At 46.8% G+C, this 26,104-nt stretch overlaps 1 protein-coding gene across 4 annotated transcripts in view; it reads left to right on the plus strand.

Moving 5' to 3' along the window:
* Positions 1 to 26,104, plus strand: part of LOC102452976 (sodium channel regulatory subunit beta-3) — a 122,039-nt gene that overhangs the window by 79,200 nt on the left and 16,735 nt on the right. Inside the window, exons 1-2 of one of the 4 annotated variants that reach the window (XM_075909422.1) lie at positions 23,302 to 23,406; positions 24,563 to 24,731. In XM_075909422.1, coding sequence (XP_075765537.1) covers positions 24,677 to 24,731 — 55 coding nt within the window. In that variant the 5' untranslated portion in view covers positions 23,302 to 23,406; positions 24,563 to 24,676. Of the gene's footprint in view, positions 1 to 17,493; positions 17,714 to 19,500; positions 19,620 to 23,301; positions 23,407 to 23,552; positions 23,679 to 24,562; positions 24,732 to 26,104 lie in introns of those variants that run through there. The other 3 variants (XM_006116618.3, XM_006116617.4, XM_014570242.3) reach the window with 3 other exon arrangements.

The following is a 26,104-nucleotide window of genomic DNA, read 5'->3' on the forward strand; positions in this document are numbered from 1 at the left end:
CGAGGCTATTACTCAGCTCTTAATTTGTTTGGGTTTGTTATACAGGTCACTTGGGAAGTAGTTTAAAGCTCTGTTGTTCATGACAAATCTGATGTTGTAATAAAGCCCTTGCTATGCCTGGTAGCACTAACTGAGAGGATTTTCTGCTGTAGCTGTCAAATCCTGGGTCTTGTCGCTGTGACTGAGTCCCTGCCAAAAAGAGGAAATCAAAATGCAGACCTACTTTCTGTTTTTCTACATGAGTGTTTGTAAGTAGCACACCCGGCCTCCACAAGACTGTGTTTATCTTGAAGGAATAAATGGCTCCGTTCCTTCTCTGTGGTCCCAGGGGAAGCCTTCGGGACCCCTCCACTAAACAGGGTTCCAACCTCACCATTGTGGGGGTTCTGCTGTGGTCAGTATCTGCTTAGTGACTTGCCGTTGTTCCATGCTGTGTTACTGACTGGCTCTCAGTGTGTGTGTCCTATACTAGTCTTTAGATTACTGGCTAGAGTCGGAGTGTATATTTGTACCACAGTTATGGAGTAAGATTGCCGCTCATGTAAACATACCTGAGCTAGGTTTACTCTAGACTGGGTTTGAGGAGCATTTCCTAGAAGGTCTCTTGTTAGGCAAGGCAGGCCAAGACACTTGCTTGGAGCAAATCCCAAACCACACTGTCTCTCCAGAAACCCTCCCTGATCCTTGGATATGTGATTCCATGAGTTTCACTTCACCTGCTGCAGGAAACTGCCCAATTCCCAGACATTTGCTCCCCATGCAAATCCTCTGATGAGAAGGATAGGTAGCAGGGAGAGGTATGAGGTTGCTATTGGGACTGCAATGAGGGGAAGAAGAATGATTAGTTTATTTACTTTCGCTATTTCCTCTGGGAAATTAAAGGTTAAATATTTGTGTTGAACCAAAGTTCATTTTGTTTACTTTTAAACTGAGTGTGATTCCTTTCTCCAGTTTTCTGTCTAACAGGACTGTCCCATTTCAGTCCTGTTTGCAGACATGTCTGTGCTAACTGGACTTGCAGCCTTCACCCTGAAACGTGCTGTGATGCACATGAAAGGGGGGTGATAAATCACTCCGAACGATCAACTGGAAACCGGACAATGGGTTGTGTGATTGATTGCTCTTCCCTCCCCTTTCCCAGCTTCACCCAAAAGAAAAGAGGTCATCTTGCATGTCAGCACTGAACTAGACTGCTCCAGGCATGGGCTGGGAATCTTTACATGTGGTGCAATAGGAAATCCCAATCGAAACCAGAACTTTGTTGACCTCATTACAGCAGGATATGGTAAGAAAAATAGCTCTGACCCCAAAATTCCTTTCCTGTTGTTGAAAGGAGTATCAGGGTCTATCATTTAATGCATCCATCCCACTAAAGAATGTTCCATTCTCTTTTAAGAGGAACCAGTACTGAACACTACAAGTATTTTAGGATACTCTTGTGAATTCTAAGGGATGGCTTAAGGGCTTGACACTGGGTACAGCTGGTCAATATTTTTGAAATTTAGATTTTTAAGGTTTTTAAAATAGTTTTCCCTCAGAATGATTTTTTTATTCTTTAATTTTACACACATGAAAAAGCAGTGAGTTCATTGCAGATTTGTTTTTTCGACATATTTGACTGGCTTTTCCACCTGCTTTAATGATCTTTCTGTCATCAAGTCTGACCAGCTCAGGTCCTCTGTGATCAAGTTTGTTCCCATCTAATGACTGGCTGGCTACATAAGAGGATGACTCTTCATACAATCCCTAAAGTGGGAGAGCATCCATGTCATTTCAAAACACCTGCTGTTCACACTTTACTGATGGTGTCAGCAGAGAGATCAATAGCTGTAGGGGCTATTTCTATGCTACATAAGTCGCCCTAACTATGCAACTCCAACTATGTGAATAACATGGCTGGAGTTGTCGTATCTTAGGTCATGTTACCACAGACTCTCCACCTTAGGGAGTCCACTGGAGGAACTCTCCTGTTGACTTCCCTTACTCTTCTAGTCTGGGGTAGAGTGGAAGGGTTGGCTTCAGAGCAATCTGTGGTCGATTTGGCTGGTCTTAACTAATCAACCACCAGAGCGAAGACATAGACTGAATGCAGGAGACCTGACAGTCACACTGGCCCCTACGCAAGGTGGGGGCTCTACATTCCTGGAAGGGACAGGGCCGTGGGTGAAAGGGACCAACCAACCTCACCAAGGCCTTAAAGTCACTTGGAGCATGCCACACAGGGCTCTGGCAATGATCTAAAGAGCCTGGAGCTCCAGTTGCCACTGCTGTGGGAGTAGTGGTGGGGGTGGCCAGAAGCCCTGGGCCCTTTAGAATCACTAGGCCTAGGGGCAGTTGTACCCTTTGTGCCTCCGTCCCAACACCACCATAGGTGGGCCTAGTTGAATGTTCTATGGAGACCAAACTTATATCCAGAGCAGGCTTTGAAGTGCCTTGGCAGAGCCCTGAGAGTAAGCTTGCCATGCAACTGCCCATCTTGCACCTGTTGGGTAGAGTAATCAGGAGACTTCAATCTCCAGATTCAACAAGGACATACACAAATCCATGGGGCTGGATTTAATGCATCCGAGGGTACCGAGTGAGCTGGCAAATTTCATTGCAGTGTCTTTGGCCTTTATCTTTGAAAACTCATGGAGATCGGGAGAGGTCCCAAATGATTGGAAAAAGGCAAATGCAGTGCCCATCTTTAAAAAGGGGAAGAAGGAGAAGCCAGGGGACTATAGACCAGTCAGTTTTACCTCAGTTCTTGGAAAAACCATGGAGAGGATCCTCAAGGAATCCATTTTGAAGTACTTTCAGGAGAGGAAAGTGACTAGGAACTGTCAACATGGATTCTCCAAGGGCAAATCCTGCCTGATCAATCTGATTAACTTCTATAATGAGGTAACTGGCTCTGTGGACATGGGGAAGGTGGTAAACGTGATATCCTTTGACTTTAGCAAAGCTTTTGATACAGTCTACCACATAATTCTTGCCAGTAAATTAAGGAAGTGTGGATTAAATAAATGGACAGTAAGGTAGATAGAGAGCTGGCTAGATTGTTGTGCTCAATGGGTAGTGTTCAAAGGCTCGATGTCTGGTTGGCAGTTGTTTCAAGCAGGGTCCCAAGAGTTGGTTCTAGGGCCATTTTTCTTCAACATCTTTATTAATGACCTGGATGAGGAGATGGATTGCACCCTCAGCAAGTTTTCAGATTACACTAATCAAGGGGGAAAGGTAGATACATTGGAGGGTAGGGATATGGCCCAGTGTGACCAAGATGAATTGGAGGACTGGGCCAAAAGAAATATGATGAAGTTCAACAAGGACAAGTGCAAAGTCCTGCACTTGGGACGGAAGAATCCCAAGCATTGGTACAGGCTGGGGACCAACCGGTTAAGTAGCACTTTGACAGAAAAGGACCTGGGGATTACAGTGGATGAGAAGATGGATATGAGTCAACAGTGTAGCCAAAAAGGCAAATGGCATACTGGGAAGGAGCATTTCCAGCAGATCTTGAAAAGTGATTATTCCCCTTTATTCGGCACTGGTGAGGCCATATCTGGAGTAGTGTGTCCAGTTCTAGGCCCCCCCACTACAGAAATGATGTGGACACATTGGAGTGGGGGAGGGTGGCAACCAAAATGATTAGGGAGCTGGAGCACATGACCTTTGAGGAGGGCCTGAGGGATTTAGGCTTGTTTAGTCTGCGGAAGAGAAGAGTGAGGGGGGATTTGATAGCAGCCTTCAATTACCTGAAGGAAAGTTCCAAAGAGGACGGAGAGAGGCTGTTCACAGTAGTGACAGATGGCAGAATGAGGAACAATGGTCTCAACTTGCAGTGGGGGAGGTCTAGGTTGAATATTAGGAAACATTATTTCACTAGGAGGCTGGGGAAGCACAGGGATGGTTACCTAGGGAGGTGGTGGAATCTCCATCCCTAGAGGTTTTTAAGTCCTGGCTTGACAAAGCCCTGGCTGGGTTGATTTAGTTGGTGTTGGTCATGCTATGGGCAGGGACTGGATTCGATGACCTCCTGAGGTCTCTTCTAGCCCTAGGATTCTGTGATCAATTTGTTCTTGAGACTAGAGTAACACAGGCAAAATCCACATGCTGATGGAAGTGTTCCCGGCCACATTAGGCTTTCCTTAGAAGTATGTTTCTGGCCTTGGAATTCTGCACTAGCACCTCAGGCTTCTGTTCTTCATTACAGGTTGGACCTCCCTGAGCTGGTACCCACACCTGACCGGTCCCAAACAAGGAAGTTTGCCCGACGAGGGAAGGTGAATGCCAGCTCCTATGTTGCCAGCCTCCCAGCCCATTGGCTCTAACTGTGCTCCTGTCCCAGGCCCTCAGTGTAGCACCAGTCCTAAACACACTCCTGACTATGTTCCTGGCCCTTGTCACTAGCCCTGACAGTGTTCCCAGCCCTGCCTGCCAATCTGTCTGGTCTAGCAACATCCGTGGTCCTGCTGGACCATGGATGTTGCCGGACCACAGAAGTTCCACTTCTCCTGGGCTTCCTATATATTGTGCATTGAGGGTGGGGTGAGTAATGATGTATCACTGCAAGCCACACACATGTAGCTGAGGGCAGAATTCAGTGTTAAAGCATTTGAGTCCAGGAACAGTGGTCCAGAAATAGGGCAGGAGGGGCATTTAGTGTGTGAATATTTTGATCGACCTTCTGAAAATACTTGATCAGTTCAATAAGCTGCTCAAACAAAAGAGGTGGGGGAGGGGGTGTCACAAAAAAAGTCATTCAGCTTTCGTTTTGTTAAAATGGTGATTTTTTTTCCTGAAAATTGAAAAACAACTTTGTTTAAAGGATTGTTATGGATACCTAATAGAGTACAGGGGTTATTTAAAATGGTGACTGACTGACCGAGTTAATTTTTTCACCCCAAGATTCATTGGGGATCCCACACTGGTGCTCCAGCCCTCCTGCTGCTCCCCTGGGAGGTGGAGTGCACAAAATCTCATCTTCTATTTGGATTGTAAACATTTTGGGAAAGGCCCCTCTTTGTTCTGTGTTTGTACTGGATGGGCCCTGGTCAGTCAAGGAACCAACCTCCCCAAGTGCTACTGCAATGCAAACAGAAAGCAGGAAAGGGCCACAGAACAAAAAAGTCTTACGTTAATGCCTTTTTACTAAGAGGACATCAAGTAAACAAATACAAATAATTTATTACATGAAAGGGTTTTCTGATGTGGATATAAAAGTTAGGGTATTCCCAGTTCTACTTGCCAGACTATAACCAGGAAGCTTACTGCGGGAGAATGAGTGCACTGGTAGCCATAGGTAGCCTTCTGTCAATGCTGTATCCTGAGCTATATTTATTATCTTCAGAAGGGTAGCCAAATTAGTCTGTAACAGGAAAAACTTAAAAAAACAACAAATAGTCTGGTAGCATCTTAAAGACTAACAAGACATGTAGATGGTATCCTGAGCTTTCGTGGGCACAACCCACTTCTTCAGATGACCGGAGGATAATAAGTCTAGATCCAAGAATATATAAGGGAAGGAAGAATGGGTGGAGGGGAGAAGAAAAAAGGGGAGGAAGAAAAAGAGAGACAGTGAGTAGTTGCAATAGGCTGTTAAGAACCATTAGCACCTCCATTGGTTGGTTGGTCAAGTCATTAAAAGGTGGAAGATAGTGTGCGAGCCTTCCTATATCGGTTCAGACCATTAGCATAAGAATTAATCTTGTGAATGAAGCTAAATTCCAATCCTTCTCTTTGTATTTGGCTTGTGGAATTGGTCTGAAACCACTTGGAGATCCATTAGTGAGTTGGAGATCCATTAATGAGTGTCCAGGAAGATTAAAGTGTTCTCCAATAGGTTTTTGTTTGTTGCCTTTTTGGATATCTGATTTGTGTCCATTAATTCTTTCCTGTAGAGATTGTCCAGTTTGGCCAATATACATTGCAGTGAGGCATTGCTGGCATTTGATGGCATAGATCACATTACTGGATGTGCAGTTAAAGGAGCCTTTGATTTGGTGGTTGATGTTATTGGGTCCAGTGATGAAATCGCTGGTATAGATGTGTGTGTAGAGTTGGCACTGGGGCTGATTGCTGGGGTGGTTCCTGGTTGATTATGATGGAGGTGTGTTGTGTGGTTACTGGAAAGAATTTGTTTGAGGCTAGGGGGTTGTCTGCAGGCGAGAATTGGTCTTTCCCTCTAGGCCTCTGAGAGTAAGGGGTCATTTTCCAGGATAGGTTGTAGATTGCTGATAATGCATTGGAGGGGTTTAAGTTGTGGACTGTAGGTGATAAGTGGAATTCTGTTGTTTTCTCTTCTGGGCCTGTCTTGAAGGAGTTCACGTCTGGGTACTTTTTTGGCTCTGTCAATCGGTTTTTTCACTTCACAGGGTGGGTATTTCAATTTTAAGAATGCTCTATATAGATCCTGTAGGTGTAGATGTTTGTGTCTGTCTGTGGGATTGGAGCAAATAAATTTGCATCTTAGGGCTTGGCTGTGTACAGTAGATTGGGAAATGTGTCTGGGATGGAAGCTAGAGGCATGAAGGTAATTTTATATTTATTATGTTTAGCATTTCGTGTCCCTCTCCTCTTGGGCAGTATAATTGGAAGGGAAGAAGGTCTCCCAGTATATTGCTGTTATGTACACACCCTGCAATTGTTGAGGAATTTATTGAGCTTAAGTGGATGCTGCCATTGTCAAAAGAGACTAAGACAAAGGCACTTGGTATTTTAGTGCACTCAAGTGCTCCTGGCTTGTGTGCAGAGGTGAGATGCACTGTGCCTGCATTAGTCACACATTTTCAACCACTGTTCTAAAAATATCCTAGTGGTGTGTCTTCCATTCCCTCTGTCACCTGAGGAAACAGGATCACTGACCTAGATCTGAACATCTGTTGTATTAGTTTAGGTGAAATCTGACCTAAAAGGTGGGACCAAAATCCAGTCTCTGTCCAATATTAAACTGTGTTAAAGGGGTCTGGAGTTTTGTATGAAGAGGTCTCCGCATGCTTAATGTGATGTCAAACACTGTAAAAAGCACATTTTTTCCTTTTCTTTATTAAAAAAACCACAGTTAAAGCATTTGAAATGTAAAATATTACACAAAGCTTTAGTTTTTACAACCTTGGTTTTGTGTTTCCTTTAGTTAGAGAGTGTTTAGGAGGAAAAACCTCTTGCTTGACAGTCTGGCAGATGGTATCTATGCTGATAGCAATTGTCTTTTGAAGGAAAAGTTTGAAACGGGGGAGCTGACAGCGTCCGTGGACCCCTGGGCAAAGGGGCGGGAGGGCCAACTCTCTTCTCCCAAAAGAGGCGGGGCTTTGGGCAGAAGGGGTGGGGCCAGGGCAGCCAGCCCGCAAGCCACTCGGAGTGCTGCTGGAGTGTAGCACACCCCCACCTTCAGAATGCACACTGTAGCACTGTGGCAATTTAAAGGGCCCAGGGCTCCCACTGTTGCCACAGTAGCAGCAGCAGCAACGGTTCTTGGACCCACCAGACCCCAGGGCAATTGCCCCCATTCCTCCCTGTCGGCAAGTCTGTGCTGAGATGAGCTGCTGTTGCTGCTGTCCAATCCTGTTCCATCCCAGGTTGTTTGGGATTCAGCTGGAGTAGATTGAGGCAGTAATGTCATCTGGGTCCCTCTCTCTGATCTAGTCTGCCCAGGACTTCTCTCAGGATGAGCATGATAAAGGCTCCAGGAAATGGTGAGAGTGGCAGCCATGATGGTGAAGCCTGCTCCAGTAACCCATTTTTCTTCCCCAAGACTTTCTTCAAGGACCCTAACAGGGAGTGATGAGCAAAACTGATCATTCTCCAATTATTTTTCCATTAATTAGGCCTAGTTTGACGAGTTTTGGTTCAGGAATTTCTGGGCTCCACTTACCAAGCATGATCTTAATACAGGCCTCAGTTTATATCAAGATGCCCTTTTGTTTGGATTATAAAGTCTCTTTTTGTACATTTTCCAGCCAACATTTGTTGGTTGTTGTAGGTTGTCACATCCTATGAACTTCTTACTTTTTACACTTGAACTTACAATTAAGGTAAATGGGTAGGCCCAATGATCACACCACCTCCAGCACTGCAGCTGTTAAATCATATGAAAGAGGAATTCATAAATATCTTCCAAGCGCTTGGTAACATGTGGAAAGAAAGAGACTCTGATACTTTTCAGTCAGAAGTAACGAGAAGAGAAGGTTTTGCTCTGAGGGGTTGTCTCCACTCTCCCATCAACTCCTCTACTCCTCCGAAATGAGAAGCATAAGGTAATTTGATGGGACAGGTTCTCCTATATAGACCCAATATAGTGTAGGCACTGCAATAAGTGGACCTAAGTTGCAATAGACTCCAGCTATGTTATTCACATAGTTTAGGCCGATTTAACCCTGTAGCGCACACTTGCCCTGAGATAGATTGGGTGGACAGTAAAGGACTTTGACAAAGGAGGCAACGTGCTGTCATTAGACCACAGTGTTTACATGGAGTTCATTGGCGAGGGGGAGAGGTAGCATAGCCAACTAGCTTGAACAGGGAGCTGAGAAGGAGTTCCCATCTCAGCTAGAGGCTTACCACGTGACTGCTGTCTCTCTATACTTTCATTTTCCGTCTATAAAAGGAGTATTGTATGAGAGGTGGGGGGAAAGAGAGTCTTACAAGGCATAATTAAGACAAAATTCCTAATGGGAGTAAAACCAGCGAAGAGAGCAAATGTGATTTCACATGCCTGCTAGAAAATGTCAATCTGTCTCTGCTGCCAGGAGGCTCTCCTTTTGAAGGGATGGCGAAAGCAATCGTCATTGCTAGAAAAGTTGGATCCCCAATTAAGCTGAATTAAATTTCACAGTTTTACTGAGGCTGTGTAAAATCCCACTGATTTTTGGCCCAAAATATGGTTAAGCATTTTTGTGCCTTCCACCTTACTTATGTTGGGATAGGTGGTTTCTCTTTGTTTCTGATAAAGGTGCTTTTCTTTTGGTATATTCTGTCCCCTGCTGTTCTCAAACTCTGGAGCAGGGTGGTTGTTGCCTATGGCATGCAGAGAAAAGCTATTAATAGAACACATAGTTCCTAAAATACATCCAGGAAACCTGATAGATTATGGCTTAGTGTTGTAAATCCTTTTGGGGATGAATATCAGAGCACGTTGAGAAGGTGGCAAGGGTATAATAAAAGGTTGAGTGTTGTCCTGAATACTGACCAGTCAAAATTCCCACAGACACCACTCCCCTTGCTCTTAACAGCCTGGTATGAAAGGGACAGGATGTGGATTGAGAGCAGTCATGCAGGAAGAAGCACAGATATAACCCTGAGCATGTGTAATTGGCCAGGTTAAAATCGCATCAGTACTATTTGATGGAAAATGTGGTTTGACTAAATCAAAGATGTTGCAGAAAATGCCTGCTTTCTCTGGAAAACGTGTCTTGTCAAAGAAAATGGTTTTTATTGGGGGGGAGGGGCTTGCAAGAATGTTGAAATGAAAAATATTTTGTTTTCACTGAAATTCTCCACAAGGAAATTCAATGGAGGAAAAATTGCAACTAGCTCTACTTTCTGTGCACCCTACCCCAGCCTCACTCTTGCTACTTGCAGGAGTAATTTGGCTGCTGTGCCTCGGGTCACTCTTTAATGTATAAAATGTCTAAGTCTTCATCATGCTTGTTCCTTAAACACTTTCAGAAGTTATTTTAGTCAATGATCGTTCATACAGCGAGAGAAAAAGAACAGCAGGGAGTGCGTGTGTATAATCTGAGCATTCTGACTGCATGAATGATCGGTTATTAATTCCTTTAAACTGATGCGAGTTGACAGTCCCGCCTTGTGCCACTGGAGTGACAATTTTCTCATTGGGTTTAATAAGGTCACAGATTTGACCTCTCACTGCCTTTTACTTTATTGGTGTGTTCATAGATAGAGAGCTATGTCTGTAGACAATACAAGTAATGGGTGTCTAATAGACTAGTATTGCTTTACTAGGATAACACATTAGTGCATCTCGTTTTCCAAAATTCAATAGTTTTACTACTTGTATTACCAAAGCATCTAAGAGCCCTTATCATGCACCAAACTCCTATTTTGGTAGGTGCTGTAGGCACAGAACAGTGGTCGTCCCTGCCCTTTCTTGGTCTAAATAGTTGCTTAGGGGTTTATATAAAAACCAAGTAATTAAATGGGAATTCAAAGGGGAACCACATTCTGGCTGTAAATTATGAACACAAATTTAATTAAACTGCCTGTAAAACACCAAACTCCCCCACCGCCTGCCCCCAGATCTGATTGAGGCTGAATATTCTCATTCTCTAGTCTAAGGGAATGTCTACACTGCTGTTGGGGGTATGGTTGGAGCTTTGGTAAGCACTTGCACATGCTTCATTGTAGCTAGATTGCTAAAAATATTAGCGATGCTACTGCAATATGGACTGTACAAGCCCCGCTGATGCCCTGGTACATTTTTGCTTCACTAGCTTGCGCTAACGTGCAAGCCACCCTATCTTCACTGCTATTTTTAGCAAGCTACCTAGATTACAGCTAGCACAGATGTAAATCACACCTCTGATTGCAGCGTAGACAAACGCTAAATTAGAGCCACCAGTGACAAGGATCGGCTAGAAATACAGGCCAGATGTTCTGTTTCTGCACAACAGGGGTCTAACAGGAGAAAGGTTTCCCGTCATTGTCCACCACTCTACCTTAGCCTTAATCTCACAGGATATACTTCTGGGACTGACTGGGGGGTGGGCAGACGTCCACTTTGTGTCCCCATTCAGTCAATAGCATCTCGGCTGGCATCTCTGCCCAAAAAAGGCCTTGAATTAGTGCTAAAATGGATGGGCATGCAATATTGATGTGTTCAATGACTGAGATATGAGCCACCCTCCAACTTCCTTCACATAGCAGGTTTCCAGATGGTAATTTCTAGCCAATCCCTGCCCTAAACCAGTGACCTAGCTACTGCTGACCTTCATACAGATGACTCTGCAACCTATTATCAGATCCCTCAGCCACCTCATACTCCCTGCTATTTTCTTTTTGGGGACGTGGGACTGCTGGCATTCCACTAGTCTGCCAAGAGACTGTTTCCCCTGCTTTCTGCCTTGTCCAGCCCCACAGACATTTTTATGGGGAGATAACTGACTTCAAGCACAGACACAAAGAGCCCTGCAGCTGATACCAGCCATTAATAAATCACTTTTTGGAGAGCTGCATGTTACTTAATTATAGCCAAAGTCAGTGTTTTATATATATAGTCTGCAACGTCTCTTAAAGTAATGACTCACTGTGTTTTGCTGCTGTATGCAATGAATGTATTTCGCCACATGCTACCCACACAGTGCAACACACTCTGCGCAGGACACCATGCCAGAGAGAAACATGCAAGTGCTTGTCAGAGGCAGCAATGGTGGGGCCCAGCAAGAAGAAGCAATTAAAAGGGCATGGTGGAGAATGTAGGTAAAGTAATACAATGTGGAGGAAGTGACACAGTGATGGGAAGGGAACGTGAGGAGGGGGATTGAAAAAGGCCAGATCTGGGAGGAGAAGGTGTTCTGTAAGGGACAGCTTTGAGGGCTGGGGAGAAAGAGACAAGAGTAGAGGAGGCGGAGTAAGAGACCAGTGTCAGCTTTGGGCCAAGGAACAGGAAGGTTTTAAACTGTGCAAATAAAGTTTTAAATGAGGCCAGGGAGTGCTCACAAGTGCTACACAAACAGCCAGCTCCAATTGGGGGGAATCAGAGGATAGAGGAGTGCATGGCAGGGGCTTGCATGCCTGGCTTCATTCATCAGCTATTGAGTGGACATTCACTCTTGGGGAAGACCAGCTCCGTGGGTCCAAGGCCAAAGAGAGTGTGGCAGTTCCCAATTCCATAACCCGAGTGTCTCTTACATAACCCACATGAACCAAAGTGTCTCATGAGGCAGAACCAGGCCAGACAGACTTGAAGATCAGTGTGTAGGTGGTGACAAGAATACTGTGCCCAAACACTTCCTTTCCAAGTGGGAAATGAATTGTGCAAAATGTCTTGTCCTCCAAGGCTTTAATGTCATGAAGAGTTAATTTCTCAAGCATTCCCTTCTGGATGGGTCTAGCATCCTCCCCTTCCCCCCACCTCCCACCCCCAATGCTTTTCTGTAGCATCTGACCCCTCTCCTCTTACTCCATCTTCATTAATGTTTTCCCCTTACTGAAAGGGCTGCACACCTTGCACTCCCAGTGAAATCAAAGCTGCACACAGCAGCTTTTGGGATTGGGCACTAAATCTCCCATTAGCTCTGAAACCTGAGCTTATGTGGCAGTGCAGACATGCAGTCAGTGACTTGCCTGAGGGCCGTCTTTGAGAGCCAAGACTTGAATACTGGTTGCCCAAGTTCTAGGTAATGCCCCAACCATCCTACCTCTCTCCCCCACAGTTCCAGAATGCTACTTTTCTCCCACACCCACACACCAACTCCCTTTCCATGCTAGATACACAAGATGCCATCCTTTTCTGGTCCCCTTTCACAGTGGATCGATTTGTTCCAAAAAATGTAATTAAAACGTGACTCGGAAAATATCCTTTTATTGAAAATAAAGTTAGGAAAAATGATTTTGCCAAATATGTCAATATGAAACACTTAGGTTAAAAATCCTCAATTGGTTTTGCAGTTTATCATTTAAGCAACGAGAAATGTGAAAAATGGTTGACTTCCCCATTTCTTACCTTATTCCTTCTTTATTCGGTTAAAGAAAGGGGAAAACTAAAAATTCTCGTTTGGGAGGAGTTAGAACAAGGACATTTGAAATTAAAGTAAGTGCCACAAAATATGCTAGTTTTCCAACCCGTGTATATTCCCTGGTAGTATAACATAAGCATGTGAGACCAGAGATGCCCTATCCCTGCTACTGTGCTTTGACATCCCTATCCCCGTGACAGCAATCACAGCAGCCTCAAACCCCAGCACACACCCTACTTTGTAAAGATATGAAAGCCTTTGTACTGTTCTGTGCTGCTCCCTAGTGGATATATGCCAGTCTTCACTCAGTGCTGAAAAACTCCCTTGAAGTAATCCTTTCCCCTTTTCACACTGGCTGGCTGTGTCTAGACTGGCAAGTTTTTCTGCAAAATCATCTGATTTTGCGGAAAAACTTGCCAGCTGTCTACACTGGCTGTTTGAATTTCCGCAAGAACACTGACAATCTACTATGCTGCTCCCATTCAGGCAAAAGTCCCTTTTGCGCAAAACTTTTGTGCAAAAGGGCCAGTGTAGACAGCTGAGATTTGTTTTGTGCAAAAAAGACCCGATCGCGAAAATGGTGATCAGGGCTTTTTTGCGCAAAAGCATGTCTAGATTGGCCCGGACGCTTTTCCACAAAAAGTGCTTTTGCAGAAAAGCATCCGTGCCAATCTAGACGCTCTTTTCCGAAAATGCTTTTAACGGAAAACTTTTCCGTTAAAAGCATTTCCGGAAAATCATGCCAGTCTAGACGTAGCCACTGGTTTTGGATACTCCTCTGGGCCTGGGTCCAGCTCTCTACTGGCACCTCCAGCAGTGTTTCCCCAAAGATGAGGGACCCCTAATCTCTGGTGGTCATTCTGCTTCTGTCTTTCCCACCCTTCTTCCTCTCTTCTCTTGTTACTTCTTCATATTCTCTTTCCCTGTGACCGTGTCACTCCTCTATGCTGTCAGGTCCTCTCCCTTCCCAAACTATATAAATTAGCTGTCCTCCGCTCACTTTTTATGTCTCCTGGGAAGGTAGAGCATCTAGAGGTTGGAGCAGGACAACAGGAGTCAGGTTCTGTTCCCAGTGTTGTATCACATTGGAAAAAGGCTTACACTTGTCAGTTTCATTTTCCCTGGCTCTCAGAAAGGAGTGGTAATACTTACCCACCACCAGAGAGCAACTGAAGATTCTCAGGTGACAGTGTGATAGGTGAGTGGCGTTTTGCAGCACCTGGAGATTAGTGCTAAATAGGTATTTGCTACATGCTAGAAGGTGAAATGTGAAGTATGTAGTCTAGACCCTGCTGCTTTAACTAGCAGAATAATTGAGGTATGTCTACACTGCAGTTATACCCACCACTGACCCATGTCAGCTGACTTGTTCAGAGCTCTCCCCTCATGGGAATACCAAAACTTGGGTTTCATCCCAAACAAGGACATCTAAACTGCAATTAAACAGCCCCTCACCCAAGCCTTAGCCAGCCCAAGTGACCTTTCGCAAGCCTGTCAGGGGATGATTAATTGCAGTGTAGACCTAGCCTCAGACATCTAGCAGGATGAGATTTGCCTAGGCAATAAAGGGTGCAGGATATTTGGGTTCACAAGTAGTATGTGAGGAATGCTGTATCCATTTCAGTCTCTGGGGTAATGAAGTCAGTGAAATTAATCAATCTGGAAATGTATTAATATCTAGCTCTTATCACCCATAGATCTCAAAGTGCTTTACAAAAGAGCTCTTGGTATCATTTATCCTATTTTACAGATGGGAAAATAGAGGCACAGGGCAGCAAACTTGACTTACCTAAGATCATCCCATAAACAACAGGCAGCACTGGGACTTGAACCCTGGCTTTCCGGGATTACAGCAGCACTGAGGAATCCCAGACCTCACTGCAAGGCACTGCACAAGTATAGAGTATAAAGATTTCCTGCCCCCAAATTGTAAATCTAAGTATCAGAGAAGAAAACGGGGCAACAGAAAGCCATGGGGCAATAAAAGGCAACAATGAGAGAGTGTCTCTAGTGACCCGGAAGTGGTTAAGAGAACCTTGGAATTTCCTCTCCTGCAAAAGACTGTACCTTCAGCAGTGGATTATGCGCAAATACCCAGTGGGTCCACAGCCTCCCTGGGCCCCTACGCAAGGCAGAGGGGGCCTGCTGTGTCTCCCCAGAAGGGCTGGGCCTCAGGCAGAAGCAGCATGGCAGGGCTAGACAATCCTCCGCAGCGCCGAGAGCACCACATCTCCCCAGCGCTCACTGCTGTGAGCGGAGAGATTTTTCTCTAAAATTAGTATTGCGGGGGGGGGGGGGGCAGCAAGTGGGTCCAGGTTAGAGGAAGTACGTATGGAAAAGGCCAGTCCAAGTGGACAAAGGAAAAAGGCTCCGTGCAGTATTTCAAAGGGACTGTGACAGGATCGGGAGACGCCCATGCCCCTTAGGATGCAGGGGCAGGGCATAAGTAGCCTACAAGTATGTGTCTACTTGCAAATGTACCCAGCGCTGCTCAGGGGCAGGGGCTGTGGGTGTGGGCATGCAGGAGTAGGGCAGGGGCTTGGGCCCTGCTGCTGGCCTGAGTGGGGGTAAAGGGGAGAAGCTCCAGGGGCTGGCCCCAGCCTGCAGCTCATCGGGGGGGAGTTGAAGGTCCAGCAGCATCTACCTGCCCCCCACCAGCCTGCAGCCTGTCACAGGGCTCCCCCAGGCTCTGGGGGCCAGCCATGGCCTGCATCCTTCCCCTCCAGCCTTATAGCTGATCCGGGATGTGGGGGGTGAGAGGTTCCAGGGATTGGCTCTAGCCTCCCGATGACTGCAGCTGGTTCAGGGGAGTGGGGGTGGGAAATGAAGATCTCCAACTGCCCCCCTCCCTGCAGCTGGTCCCAGGTGTGGGGGCAGCCTCTGGGGGCTGGCCCTGGCATCTGCCTCTAAACCTTGCAGCTTGTGGGGGGACTTGGGCCAGGCTCCAGGGGCTGGTCCCAGCCTCCAGCAGCCCCTCACAGCCTGTAGGCTCTCTGTAGGAGAGGTGGGGCTTCAGGGGCTGCCCCTGGCCTCCAGCGACTTCCCGCAGCCTATCCAAGACCGGGTTGTGGTTCCTGGTCCCTTCCTAGTGGAGGTCTCTCCTCCAGTGGGGGGTGGGGCCTGATCTCCAGCCTCTTCTTGGGGAGGGCAGGTCTCCTGGGTGGGGGCCAGGGTAGAGAGTCCAGGGGCAGCAGGAATTGCCCCCAGCACTGTTTGAAGTAGGAGGGGGCATTTACCTGTTCCATTGGCCAGCGACATGCAGAGTCCTGGCTGTAGCTGGCCAGTATCTTACTGGTGAGGCTGGTCCCTCTTCTCTGCCCCCTCCTTTTCCATGTTCTGGAAACAGTCCCATTCCCAGCACTTCCCATTTCCCTGGCACAACCAAAGCCTGACCTCGCTTGAAGTTAGGGTAAGAGGAAGCTGCCTGTCAACTTTGGTGGCCCTAGTTCTTACTGTTTAGGAGGAGTTTTTGAACAAAGTGACTTAGAGAAACAGACAGACTCCCTGTATTTTAAATGATAGACGTGAATATACTTGCCCCCCGTCGCCAAGGCAGTAAAACTTGGAGGAGAAAGAGACCTCAATCAGGGAACAGGCCACCACGCACAAACAAAGAGGGGGTGGCAGCCCAGATAAGGGGTTCTGGTCCTCTCTTTCCACCAGGTAGAGGCAAGAGCCTGTGCCACTGAATTAGCAGGAGGCAAGGCCTGATTGCCTCCGAGTTCCAGTTCACCAACAGGGCCATTATCTAATTCCCCCAGGCTGCTTCTTACCATGGTTCCGCCAGCTGTGGCCTGGGGATCTCTACTGTCCCCAGGTTCCCAGCAACTTCAAACTCTGCAGGGCCTTCCTGGGTACTTTGGCTTTTGCCTGGGTTACAGCATCTATAAATCCCCTAGCGTGGGCTGATCCTCATGTACCCTTCCTCTCCTGCAGCTAGCCCCAGCTGAGGTGAGCTGTTCCCTTTTATACTGGTGCATTTGGAGCATGCCCAGTAGAGTTGAAGAGGGATAGCTTCCTTAGTCCACAATGCAGGGTTAACCCTTCCCCATCTAGTGTGAGCTGACAGCATCCTGTCACAGGGAGCCTAAGGCTACATCTAGACAGTGGTGCTATTTCAGGGTACCGGAAGTATTCCAAAATAGCTATTCCACATCTTTAAACTTGCCCGTTATTTCAAAATAATAAGCGTGCTATTCTGGCACCCCTGTAACCGTTGTTCCCCAAGGGTTAAGGGATGTTTCAGAATAGCACTTTATTTCGAAATTTAGCACTGTGTAGACAGCACCAAATTTCAAAATGAGCTATTTCAAAGTTAGATTGAAATAAGATATGCAATTTGCGGAGCTCAAATTGTGTATCTTATTTCAACCTACAACAGGTGCACCTAAGAGAGTCAGATAGCCAGCTCCCATCAAAAATCAGTGTTAGGCACCAAAAATTTGTTTAGGCTTCTTTTGAAAATCCCATCCTTGTGATCTAGCAGTCAGCTCTAATCAGCTACAGTGGGAGCAAGATCGGGCTGTAAATGAGCAAAAGAGAACATAAAGGGGTCTAAGAAGGCAGAATTATATGCCAATGGGCCACGAAAAAGTTGTAAGGGGAGAGTACTTTAACTTATCTCCTTCCATTCCATGCTCATTGCTCTGTAAATGACATACTTTAGACTCCCTTAAACTCATGAGTGAGATGTAACTTAGAACGTGTTATATATAACCTGTGAATTTATCCCAAGGGGTTTTCCTGATTGCAGAAGGAAACTTTCATGCTTCCACACAAGCTCTTGCATACTGTCTAATGTTCTGTATATTTATCTTTTCAGGTGGAAGATAAACTCCTCTTCCTTGGGACTGCCCTGTAAGAGAGTAGAGAGAATTGCAGCCAGACTTACTCAGGATGAATGAAACCTGCATGTGATCGACCAGTGACACTTCCAGACCTTGTGAATGAGTTTTGTGAAGTATGCATCAATTCTTTGGGATCTGCAAGGAAATTCTTTCAGTGCACACAATTAAAGAAAGAATGTGACATTCCAGTGCAAGGTAAGGAATAGTCAGCTATTGCTGACCAAGCTTTTGTGTATGGAAATACAGACATTGTGCAGCTAATATAATTGAAGCTGTTGATTTATTGGTGTTTTTCTACAATAGTAATAGTATAAAAATCAAATGAGCAAGTATGAATGAATGTGCATAGAGCTCTGACATTCTAAAAAGTTGTCATCCACTACCAAAAGGTAAATGAAGTGGTGAGAATCCTGAAAGAAGTTGACCTTAGATTATCATAATTGGCCTGCTCTCTGAATATACCTGTGGAACACACCAGCCTATTAAGCTGCTGTTTGTAATTAGGGTCTCTGATGTCTCACTGACATGCATGAGTGCACCTTTGCTCTTGGCACCGAAGAATGATGCCTATCTTCCTAGGGCAACACCAGTCTTGTTCTTTTCAGAGTGGCACCTTCTTACACGGAGCAGCATGGAATAGAATGCACCAGTGGCAAAGCACTCTGGTCTGGGTAAAAGTGGAAAGCAGCAGTTCAGATGTAAACCACAAGATGATATCAAAGGTGCTGGAATGAAACTCAGAGATGATTTCCTGAATGCCATTGAGGAAGCTCCTATTCCAGCCATAGAGGTGAAGATTTTCAAAGTAGTTCCTTCGGGGGATATAAATTCATCTTCCATTTTAATGTGTCTAAATCAACTGGACTGGTTTGAAAATCTAAACCATGAACATCCTTAGCTTTTTGTAATTCTGTTCTGAGTTCGAAGATCCTTTTATAACAAGTTGTAGTGCCACTATGAACATGATTAAAGATGCACAATACAGATGGACTGTTGTTTACAATATCTCACCCTAAGATAATTCAGTCCTGAAAGAAAAACAACACTCAGTACTTGATGTGAATGGATGTGTTTCTTCTGGCAGGCAAAGACCCATTTCCATACAAATCCTAAGGGATCCAGAAAGCAGGTACATTGTAATGTTAAAAGTACCAACTGGCTTTAGATGGATGACACTAGTTGGAGATTTGCCTCTGTAGAGCTGTGTAGTCTGCAAAGTAAAGCAGCATACTCTAATATCAGGATGCTGCTCTGGCCAGGCTCAGGGAGTTTCTGGAGAACAGAGATATACAGAATCTGTGACTGATGGCGAGTAAGCCCTGAGTGTGTTTGTATATGGAAAATGCAGTTAGCTCATATATGTGTTGAGTATGGAGTCCAGGTATATAAATCTGTGTAGAAAATGCTGGGGAAGCCCTGTATAGTTTGTATCTGCATGCGAATGGGGAGATGTACAGAGTGCGTAGAGAGGAGCACAAGCCGGGTTCTACAGAGATCACAGAAGAATCTAGTTACAAGATGGTGCACGTGGATTTGATGGAGATGTAGCTTGGAGAATGGAGAAATAAATGGCAGTGTGTGTGTATGTGGGATGGAAATGTAGGCCTAGTATTATGTACATGCACAGAGAATACAGATGCAGCACTGTATGTAGAAGGGGGTATAAAGATGATGTTGCTTTGGCTGTGTGTGGAGAAGGTACCTAAAACCTTATGAATGAAAAAAAATAAGCATATTTAATAGCACACACTAAACTTCAAATCATCCTAGAGAAGCTACTGGAGAATTAGATCCCTGCTATAGAATCCTATACTATGTATTTTTAAATATGGCATTCTTTATTAAATCCTACAGCTTTTGAAATAATGCTCGTTGGCCCTGTTCCGTTTCTTACTGCTTCCATTCCAATTACAGGGTCCTCCCCAAGGACAGTGGAGTGTGTGTCTTTAAATGTGATCTGATCCTCTTCTTTCCAGATCATTCTCCCCAGCATTAATTACATGTCAGGAGGTAGCACTGCCATTGCCTCTTGCTATCTGGCAATTGCACTGTTCCAGGGGCCTGGAGGCTGGAATGATTGACCGTGAGCATTTGTTGACAGGTATGGGTCTGTGTCCTCTCTTGGCAGCAAGGAGCCTTCTGATGTTTGTCTGTCGAATGAGGATAACAGTTCAGTCTGAGCAAATTAAAGTGATTGTTGTGAGGGTAGTGGAGCATTTCTTGCACAGCCATTACACACCAGCAAGCCTTGCACTGCCCCTTTCCTGTGCTGGCCTAAGGGGCATTATTAAGAAGGGAGTTTGCTGGGGGCAGCTAAGCTGAATTTATAGTTTTCTCCTATTTATAGTTTTCTCGGATACAAAAGCTTCAGTCTTTTCCCTGTGCTGTAGTATCTGGGAAGGTTGTCATAGCAACCCCGACATGGTAAGTGGTGCTGCCTTTGGTCGCATTCAACATTTATGTCCCTCAGTGCTTGAGTCCCTGCCGGAGATCGGAAAGGGTGGAGAGTTTCTCTGCTGCAGAGCATGCATGTGGGGTACACTCACCACTTGTCTCAGTTCCCTTCATTTACTCTGTGTGCATGTGCACTGGGGAGGGGCATGCCTGTGTTAAGGTGTGTGTATTTCTCTAGCTCTTTCTCAGCAAACCCAAACAAGCAGATAAAAATGAAGTGTAGCAGAAACAGACTGACGCTCCAGTTGTGGCAGACACTGGGTTGTGTCAGCGTTCACTGTAAGCTGTTTGCTTGTGAGGCTGCTCAGGAGAAATTCAAATGCCACTCAGCTGATAAGATTTTGTGTTTCTATTGGTGGTGCACGTTCGCACATGCCTCAGTGCACATAAAATTATTCTGCACATGGCTGGAAAAAATCTGCACATAGAGGGAAAAGATTAGAGGGAACATTGGCTGTGGTACAATTTGGCTGCATATTGTTCCAGTTGGCATGAGGGAGGTGTTTATTCTCTATTTCCCACAAGGTTAAAAGCAATCGAGGACTGAAGAATAACTCCCCACTAGGGCCAAGAAGATGAGTTTGTATCCTGGACAGAGCAAAAATGAAGAGCTTTTACCTACTGGACATCTAGCAGAGCCACCACCCTCAAAGCTGGGCAGGGGAATTCAGTCTCCTTTTGGCCCAGGGATTTTCATGTTGGGTTCTATTCCCAGCTCTGCCACATATTATTATTTAATGTGTCGTTTGTTGCTGACTACATACTGTTAAGTCCAGTGAGACCTGTATTTATGCTTTCTGCACCCTCACCCTCCTAGGCTGAGGAATCCAGGGTTAGGCTTGAAAGAGGGCTTCATCCATATGATACCTCCTCCCAGAAAGATGTATCTAGGTCAGGTGCCTGATGGAGGGACCATGCTAAGGGACTAGAAAGTGCACAGCCAATTAGTGGCTACGAACTGAGTCAGCACTATTGATCTTCTTCCCCTTAATTGCACGTTCTCAGGCAGGCTGCCTTTCTTTCGCTGTCAGGATTCTCTAGGGTGGCTGCAATTAGAACAGATATCGCACATGCAGTACAGCGCGGCTAATCCAAGCATCCTGTGTTTTGCAAGGACTTGTGTTTTCCAGCAGTGCACCTGGCTTGCTGAGAACAGATGTTAATTCCACTGCACTTCTTCAAAACACGTGGCTGTCAGACGAGACAGCCAGGAACATTGCTCAATAGCTTCTGAGTGTCTATAAAAAGCCCTACAAAGCAGCAGCCATCCACTAGGCATTATTTACACTGTGGGAGGTGAACTGGGGACAAATCCTATACCTCTGTAGAACAACAATGTCTGTCTCCTTATCCTGTGCCCTTTATTTGGGGCTCGTCTACATGGGGAAATTATTCTTGATTAAAGTAGGGTTGATTAGCTCCAGGTTGACTTTCCATGTGAATTCCCTTATTCTGGCTTTTTTCTGGGTTAGTTTACCCAGCTTTGAAAAAGGCACTGTTATTCCAGAAATAGAGTGTTCACACAAATTTGGCTACGTCTACACTGCGAATTTTGCTGGAAAAGGCAATACAAATGAAGTGCGGATTAGCATTTTCTTGCACTTCATTTGCATACTTTCTTCTGATCCGTTTTTGTACTAGGGGGAGTTGCGCAAAAACAAGCAGTGTGGCCATTTCCTTTTTCTGCAAAAACCCCTTTTTGCACAAGATCCTTATGCCTCAAAAAAGGGGGTATGCCAATCTTGTGCACAAGGAGCTTTTTGCGCAGAAAGAAAACAACCACACTGCTTGTTTTTGTGCAAAAAACCCCAGCGCAAAAACAGATCGGAGGAGAGTATGCAAATGAAGTGCGAGAAAATCCTAATCTGCACTTCATTTGCATTTCCTCTTCTAGCAAAAACTCGCAGTGTAGACGTAGCTAGAGAGTTAAACTGGAATAGCTGTTCCAGTAAATTTCCCATGTTGGCCTGCTCTTAGTGATTGTGTCTGCAGTATGCTTCCCAGAACTGAGGAAGCCAAGCAGACGGCTTAATGCTCATTGTGATGTCTTACTGGCTAGGAATTGTCCTTCCACTGAGCCTTGTTCAGTCTGCAAGTGTCATTAAACTAGAGAAAAGCATCCTTTGGGTGAGAGGATGGGTTAGCAGAAACCTCTTATCTGGCAACAACGTAACTTCTTTCTTATCCCTCATTATTTGAGCACAGGGCATTCATGATACTTGGTTAGAGTACAAGCAACTTCTATATATTGGGCTATTGTCTAGCACGAAGGAGGTGTGATCCTGAGGATTCCAGGATCTTACTTTGATAGAAATCACTATTTTATTATTTTGCTGTTGTTATTCATAGATAATGGTTACTATGTATTATTATTCTGTAGAAATGAAATGCATGAAACTTGATCTGACCATATGTAGAAAAACAGAACAACTCCTTTCTCCCAGTTCATATTTAGCAAAAGCAAACCTATCAAGCACATATTTCAGTGCCAATCCCTCAACCTCAACTTAGGGCGAGAGAAGGGTGAAAAGAAAACATTTGCATACTAAATGTATTTTGCCAACCTAAATTTGTCTCTGCAGGTACATTTGAATCAAGCACTCTTCATACCCTGTACATAAGAACATAAAAACGGCAGGTTCTTGCAGGTTGTGTGTGCTTAGTATGAAAAAAACCCACTTCCTTTTGTTTGTTTTAAACCTGTTGCCTATTAATTTCATTTGGTGACCCCCTCGTTCTTGTGTTATGAGAGAGCAAATTACATTTCGTTATTTACTTTCCCTGCAGCGGTCATGATTTTATAGACATCTATCATAGCCCTGCTTAGCTGTTTCTTTTCAAAGTGTAAAAGTCCCAGTCTTATTCATGTCTCCTCATATGGCAGCCGTTCCATACCCCTCCTCATGTTATTACCCTTTTCTGAACCTTTTCCAATTCCAGTGCTATGCCTGTGTAATAGTGAGCTTGGTTAGGCTAGTTCCATCCGTGTGACAGCTGCATTTGGGAGAGGGACTCTAAACTTGTTAAATCAGGGCCAATGCTATAGTGTTTGGGGATTAGAGGAGGAACCCTTCTGTGCGATTATAACATGTATCCAATCTTTGAATTGAAATGATACGCCCCAGTGCCTTTCATGGTAGTGACTGGAAGTCAGCCTTCTGCCCGTCTCTTCTGGGCATGGGCAGGGGTACATTGCTTCCCTAACTGCTTTGGACCTGTGTAGAATCCTCTCCCTACCCGCCCCCACCCTTGGCATTGGCCTGACTGCTGGAGCACACCCTCCCCCATACAGAAGTCAAACTCCATATATTCTTATGGGTGCAGCAGGTTACTTAACAGGGCCGTGCCCACGGTGCAGCTGCTCCCTAGCCTGCCTCCTGCAAGAAGTAAAGAAAAGAGGAAGCAAGAAAAGGACGCGGGAGAGGGGGCACTTAGTGAGTATCCGATTTTCCCAGAGCGGCTCAGCTGTGACTCTGCGTCGGAGGCGCATGTTGTGGCTCCTCTCCAAGGCCACAGAGCCCGGCCTGCTGCTAGATGAGCCGCGAGGATTTCCCAGTATTTCCTCCTGTGACACTAATGACCTTCAGCGCCTTCCAAATGTTCGCGCTCAGCTCCTCGCGGCCTGTGTCCTGCCAGCGGATAAAGACCCCGCGTCTCCTTCCCCCGCTTTGCTTTGGTGCCGCAGCGCTCCCGGCAGAGCTGCCCCGTACGTGCATGGGGGGGTCCGAGGGACGCTACAGCTCCGGGAGCGAAGCCCCCAGGGGCATCCGAGCCGCTGGAGCGAATGGCACGTGGAGCCCGGGGGGCCCGGCGGAGCCGCACGTGCCTGCGCCCAGCGCCTGGCTTGCTCCAGAAAAGGGACCGAGGCCGCGTGGCTCTGCTGGGGGGGGGGGGGGGGAGCGATCAGCCGGCGTGGCCAGGCGGGAGGGCCTGGGGCGGGCAGGGCAGGTGAGGCGGCAGCGGGGGCCTGTCTGGCCGGGGAGGAAGGGAGGTGGCCGCGCATGCTTGGCGAGAGCGAGCATCCCTCGGGAAGGCTGGGCTCGCTGCTGATGCTGCCGCCGGGGAAGCGCGTGTAGCGGCGGCGCTGCGATGCACCTGGCCCGCGGGAGGGGCGAAGAGCCAGGCGCCCCCAGCCGGCCGGTCCCAGTCCAGGGGCGCGCCCAGCCCAGCCGCCCTTGCTCCCCGCCCTGCCGGTTCCGGGCTTCGGGACGCTCCGGGCGGATCTGATTGGGGAGGAGGGGGCGGATCGGCCCCTCTAAGCCGCCGCCTCCTCTGCGCGCCCGGGGGAGCCCCCGCAGCCTTCCCCCGGCTGTTGCGTTCCGTGCGCCATGCCGGGGGCCTCCCTCCCCATGGCGCGCTGCTCCTAGCGGCAGCCGGGCCGGGCGGCGGAGGCAGGGTTGCAGGTGGCTCCGGCCGGGGCAGCCCCGCGTGGATTCTGGACGAACCTGGCTCGCTGGGGGCGAGGGGGCAGCGATCCGGCTGCCGGGAGACCTGTCCGTGGTGCTGACTCCAGCCCTTTGGGGTCCAGCCAGCGTCTTGCCGCCAGAAAATGGCACCTTAAAATCACACGCGGCTCCCCTGCGCCCCTAGCCCGCTGACCGATCGCAGCACCCCAGCGCGGATCCGCCGGCAGCCTGAGACCCTGTTGCACACTGGGCACGACGAGCCTTCTTCCAGCCCGAGAACCGCTCCCCTCTCGGAATAATGGCTGCTCCCGCAGGGTGTCTCTGTCTCTCTTCAGCCCTGTTGCTTATCTGGGGTAGGTGCCTTCGTTCTTTGTGGGCTTGGGTTGGGTTGGGTTGGGTGCCTCCAAGCAGCCCTGAGCTTGGCCGCTGTAGCGTGCTCCTCTAAAGACCTGATCCCCCAGCGAGCCTTTCCTAATGCCTCTCAAATAAAACCCGGCCTTAATGGTGGCTTTTAGTTTGGTTGGCAGAGAGAAGGAAATGGCATTAATATTAAGTTAATTACATCAATTAGGTTATTATTAAGTGGCCTGATCACAGAAACCGTGCCTTTCAATAATGCTTGTCTGTGCTCTGCTGCGTCTTCCCTAGTGTTTTAGAATGTTGTGTACGTTGATCTGCCAGTCCACAGGGGCGGAACGCATGTAAACATGCAGCAGGCGGATCACAGGGACTGACTGATGGGTAGTTCATGCAAAGCAAAGAGACTTTTTATTGCAATTATTTCAGTTTGCTTAGGAAATCTGGAGGGATTTTTGTTGCTGGTCTTAAAGGTTGGCTCTTTTGTGCTTTCTGTATTTTTGGAAATGCTCCCTTGGTGCCAAGAAATGTCCAGCATGTCCTGAATCTTTTGCTTAGCCCATGAATGCTTATGCCTGTAATGCTGGCAACAGTCTGAATGGCAACTTTCCAGAGGGGTGTAGGCCCGCTGTCCCAGTATTTACCCCAGGGCTCGCTAGTATTGAAATCCTGGCTTAATGAAGATGTAGCTCTGTAATCAGTGCATGCATGAGGGCTGCAAGAGGATTAGGGTACCTGGGTGATAGGTGCGGCTCTCCAAATCCCATCTCATCAGCCAGAGAGGGAAGGGAAGAACATTAGAACAGCCAGAGTGGCTCAGACCAATGATCCACCTAGCCCAACGGCCATTCTGCTGACCGGCTTCCTAGGCAATAACAAAGGAGGGCAATCATCAAGTTGAACACTCCCAGCGTCTGACCGAGGCTTAGGGATACTCAGCACAGGGGTGTGTCCCTGACCATTTTGGCTAATAGCCACTGGCAAACCTTTTCACCCAGGCCTCCGACGGGGGGAGGGGCAATTTCCCTGGAGCCCGGTGATTCAGTAGCAACAATGGCAGCTGGAGCCTTGAGTCACTTTGAATTGCTGCTGGAGCATCACTGCTCTGAGGGCAGGGGGAAAGTCCAGTTTCACAATCCAGGTGGTGTGGACGACTGGCTGCCCGCAGCCTATCCCTTCTGCCTGAGGCCCTGTCCCTCCCCAGGGTACGGAGCTGTCTCCCACACACGCTCTGCAGTGGTGGCTATTGACTCCGCTGTTTTCACCATAAACTAATTTTTTTTGAACTCATAATTTTGGCCCAGGCTGCGTGCGTGTTGTGGGAAGTATTGCTCTTGGTTTGCGTTAAACTGGCTGCCCACTAATTTCA

Source organism: Pelodiscus sinensis, chromosome 26 (genome assembly GCF_049634645.1).
Source record: "Pelodiscus sinensis isolate JC-2024 chromosome 26, ASM4963464v1, whole genome shotgun sequence".
Lineage (NCBI taxonomy): Eukaryota > Metazoa > Chordata > Testudines > Trionychidae > Pelodiscus > Pelodiscus sinensis.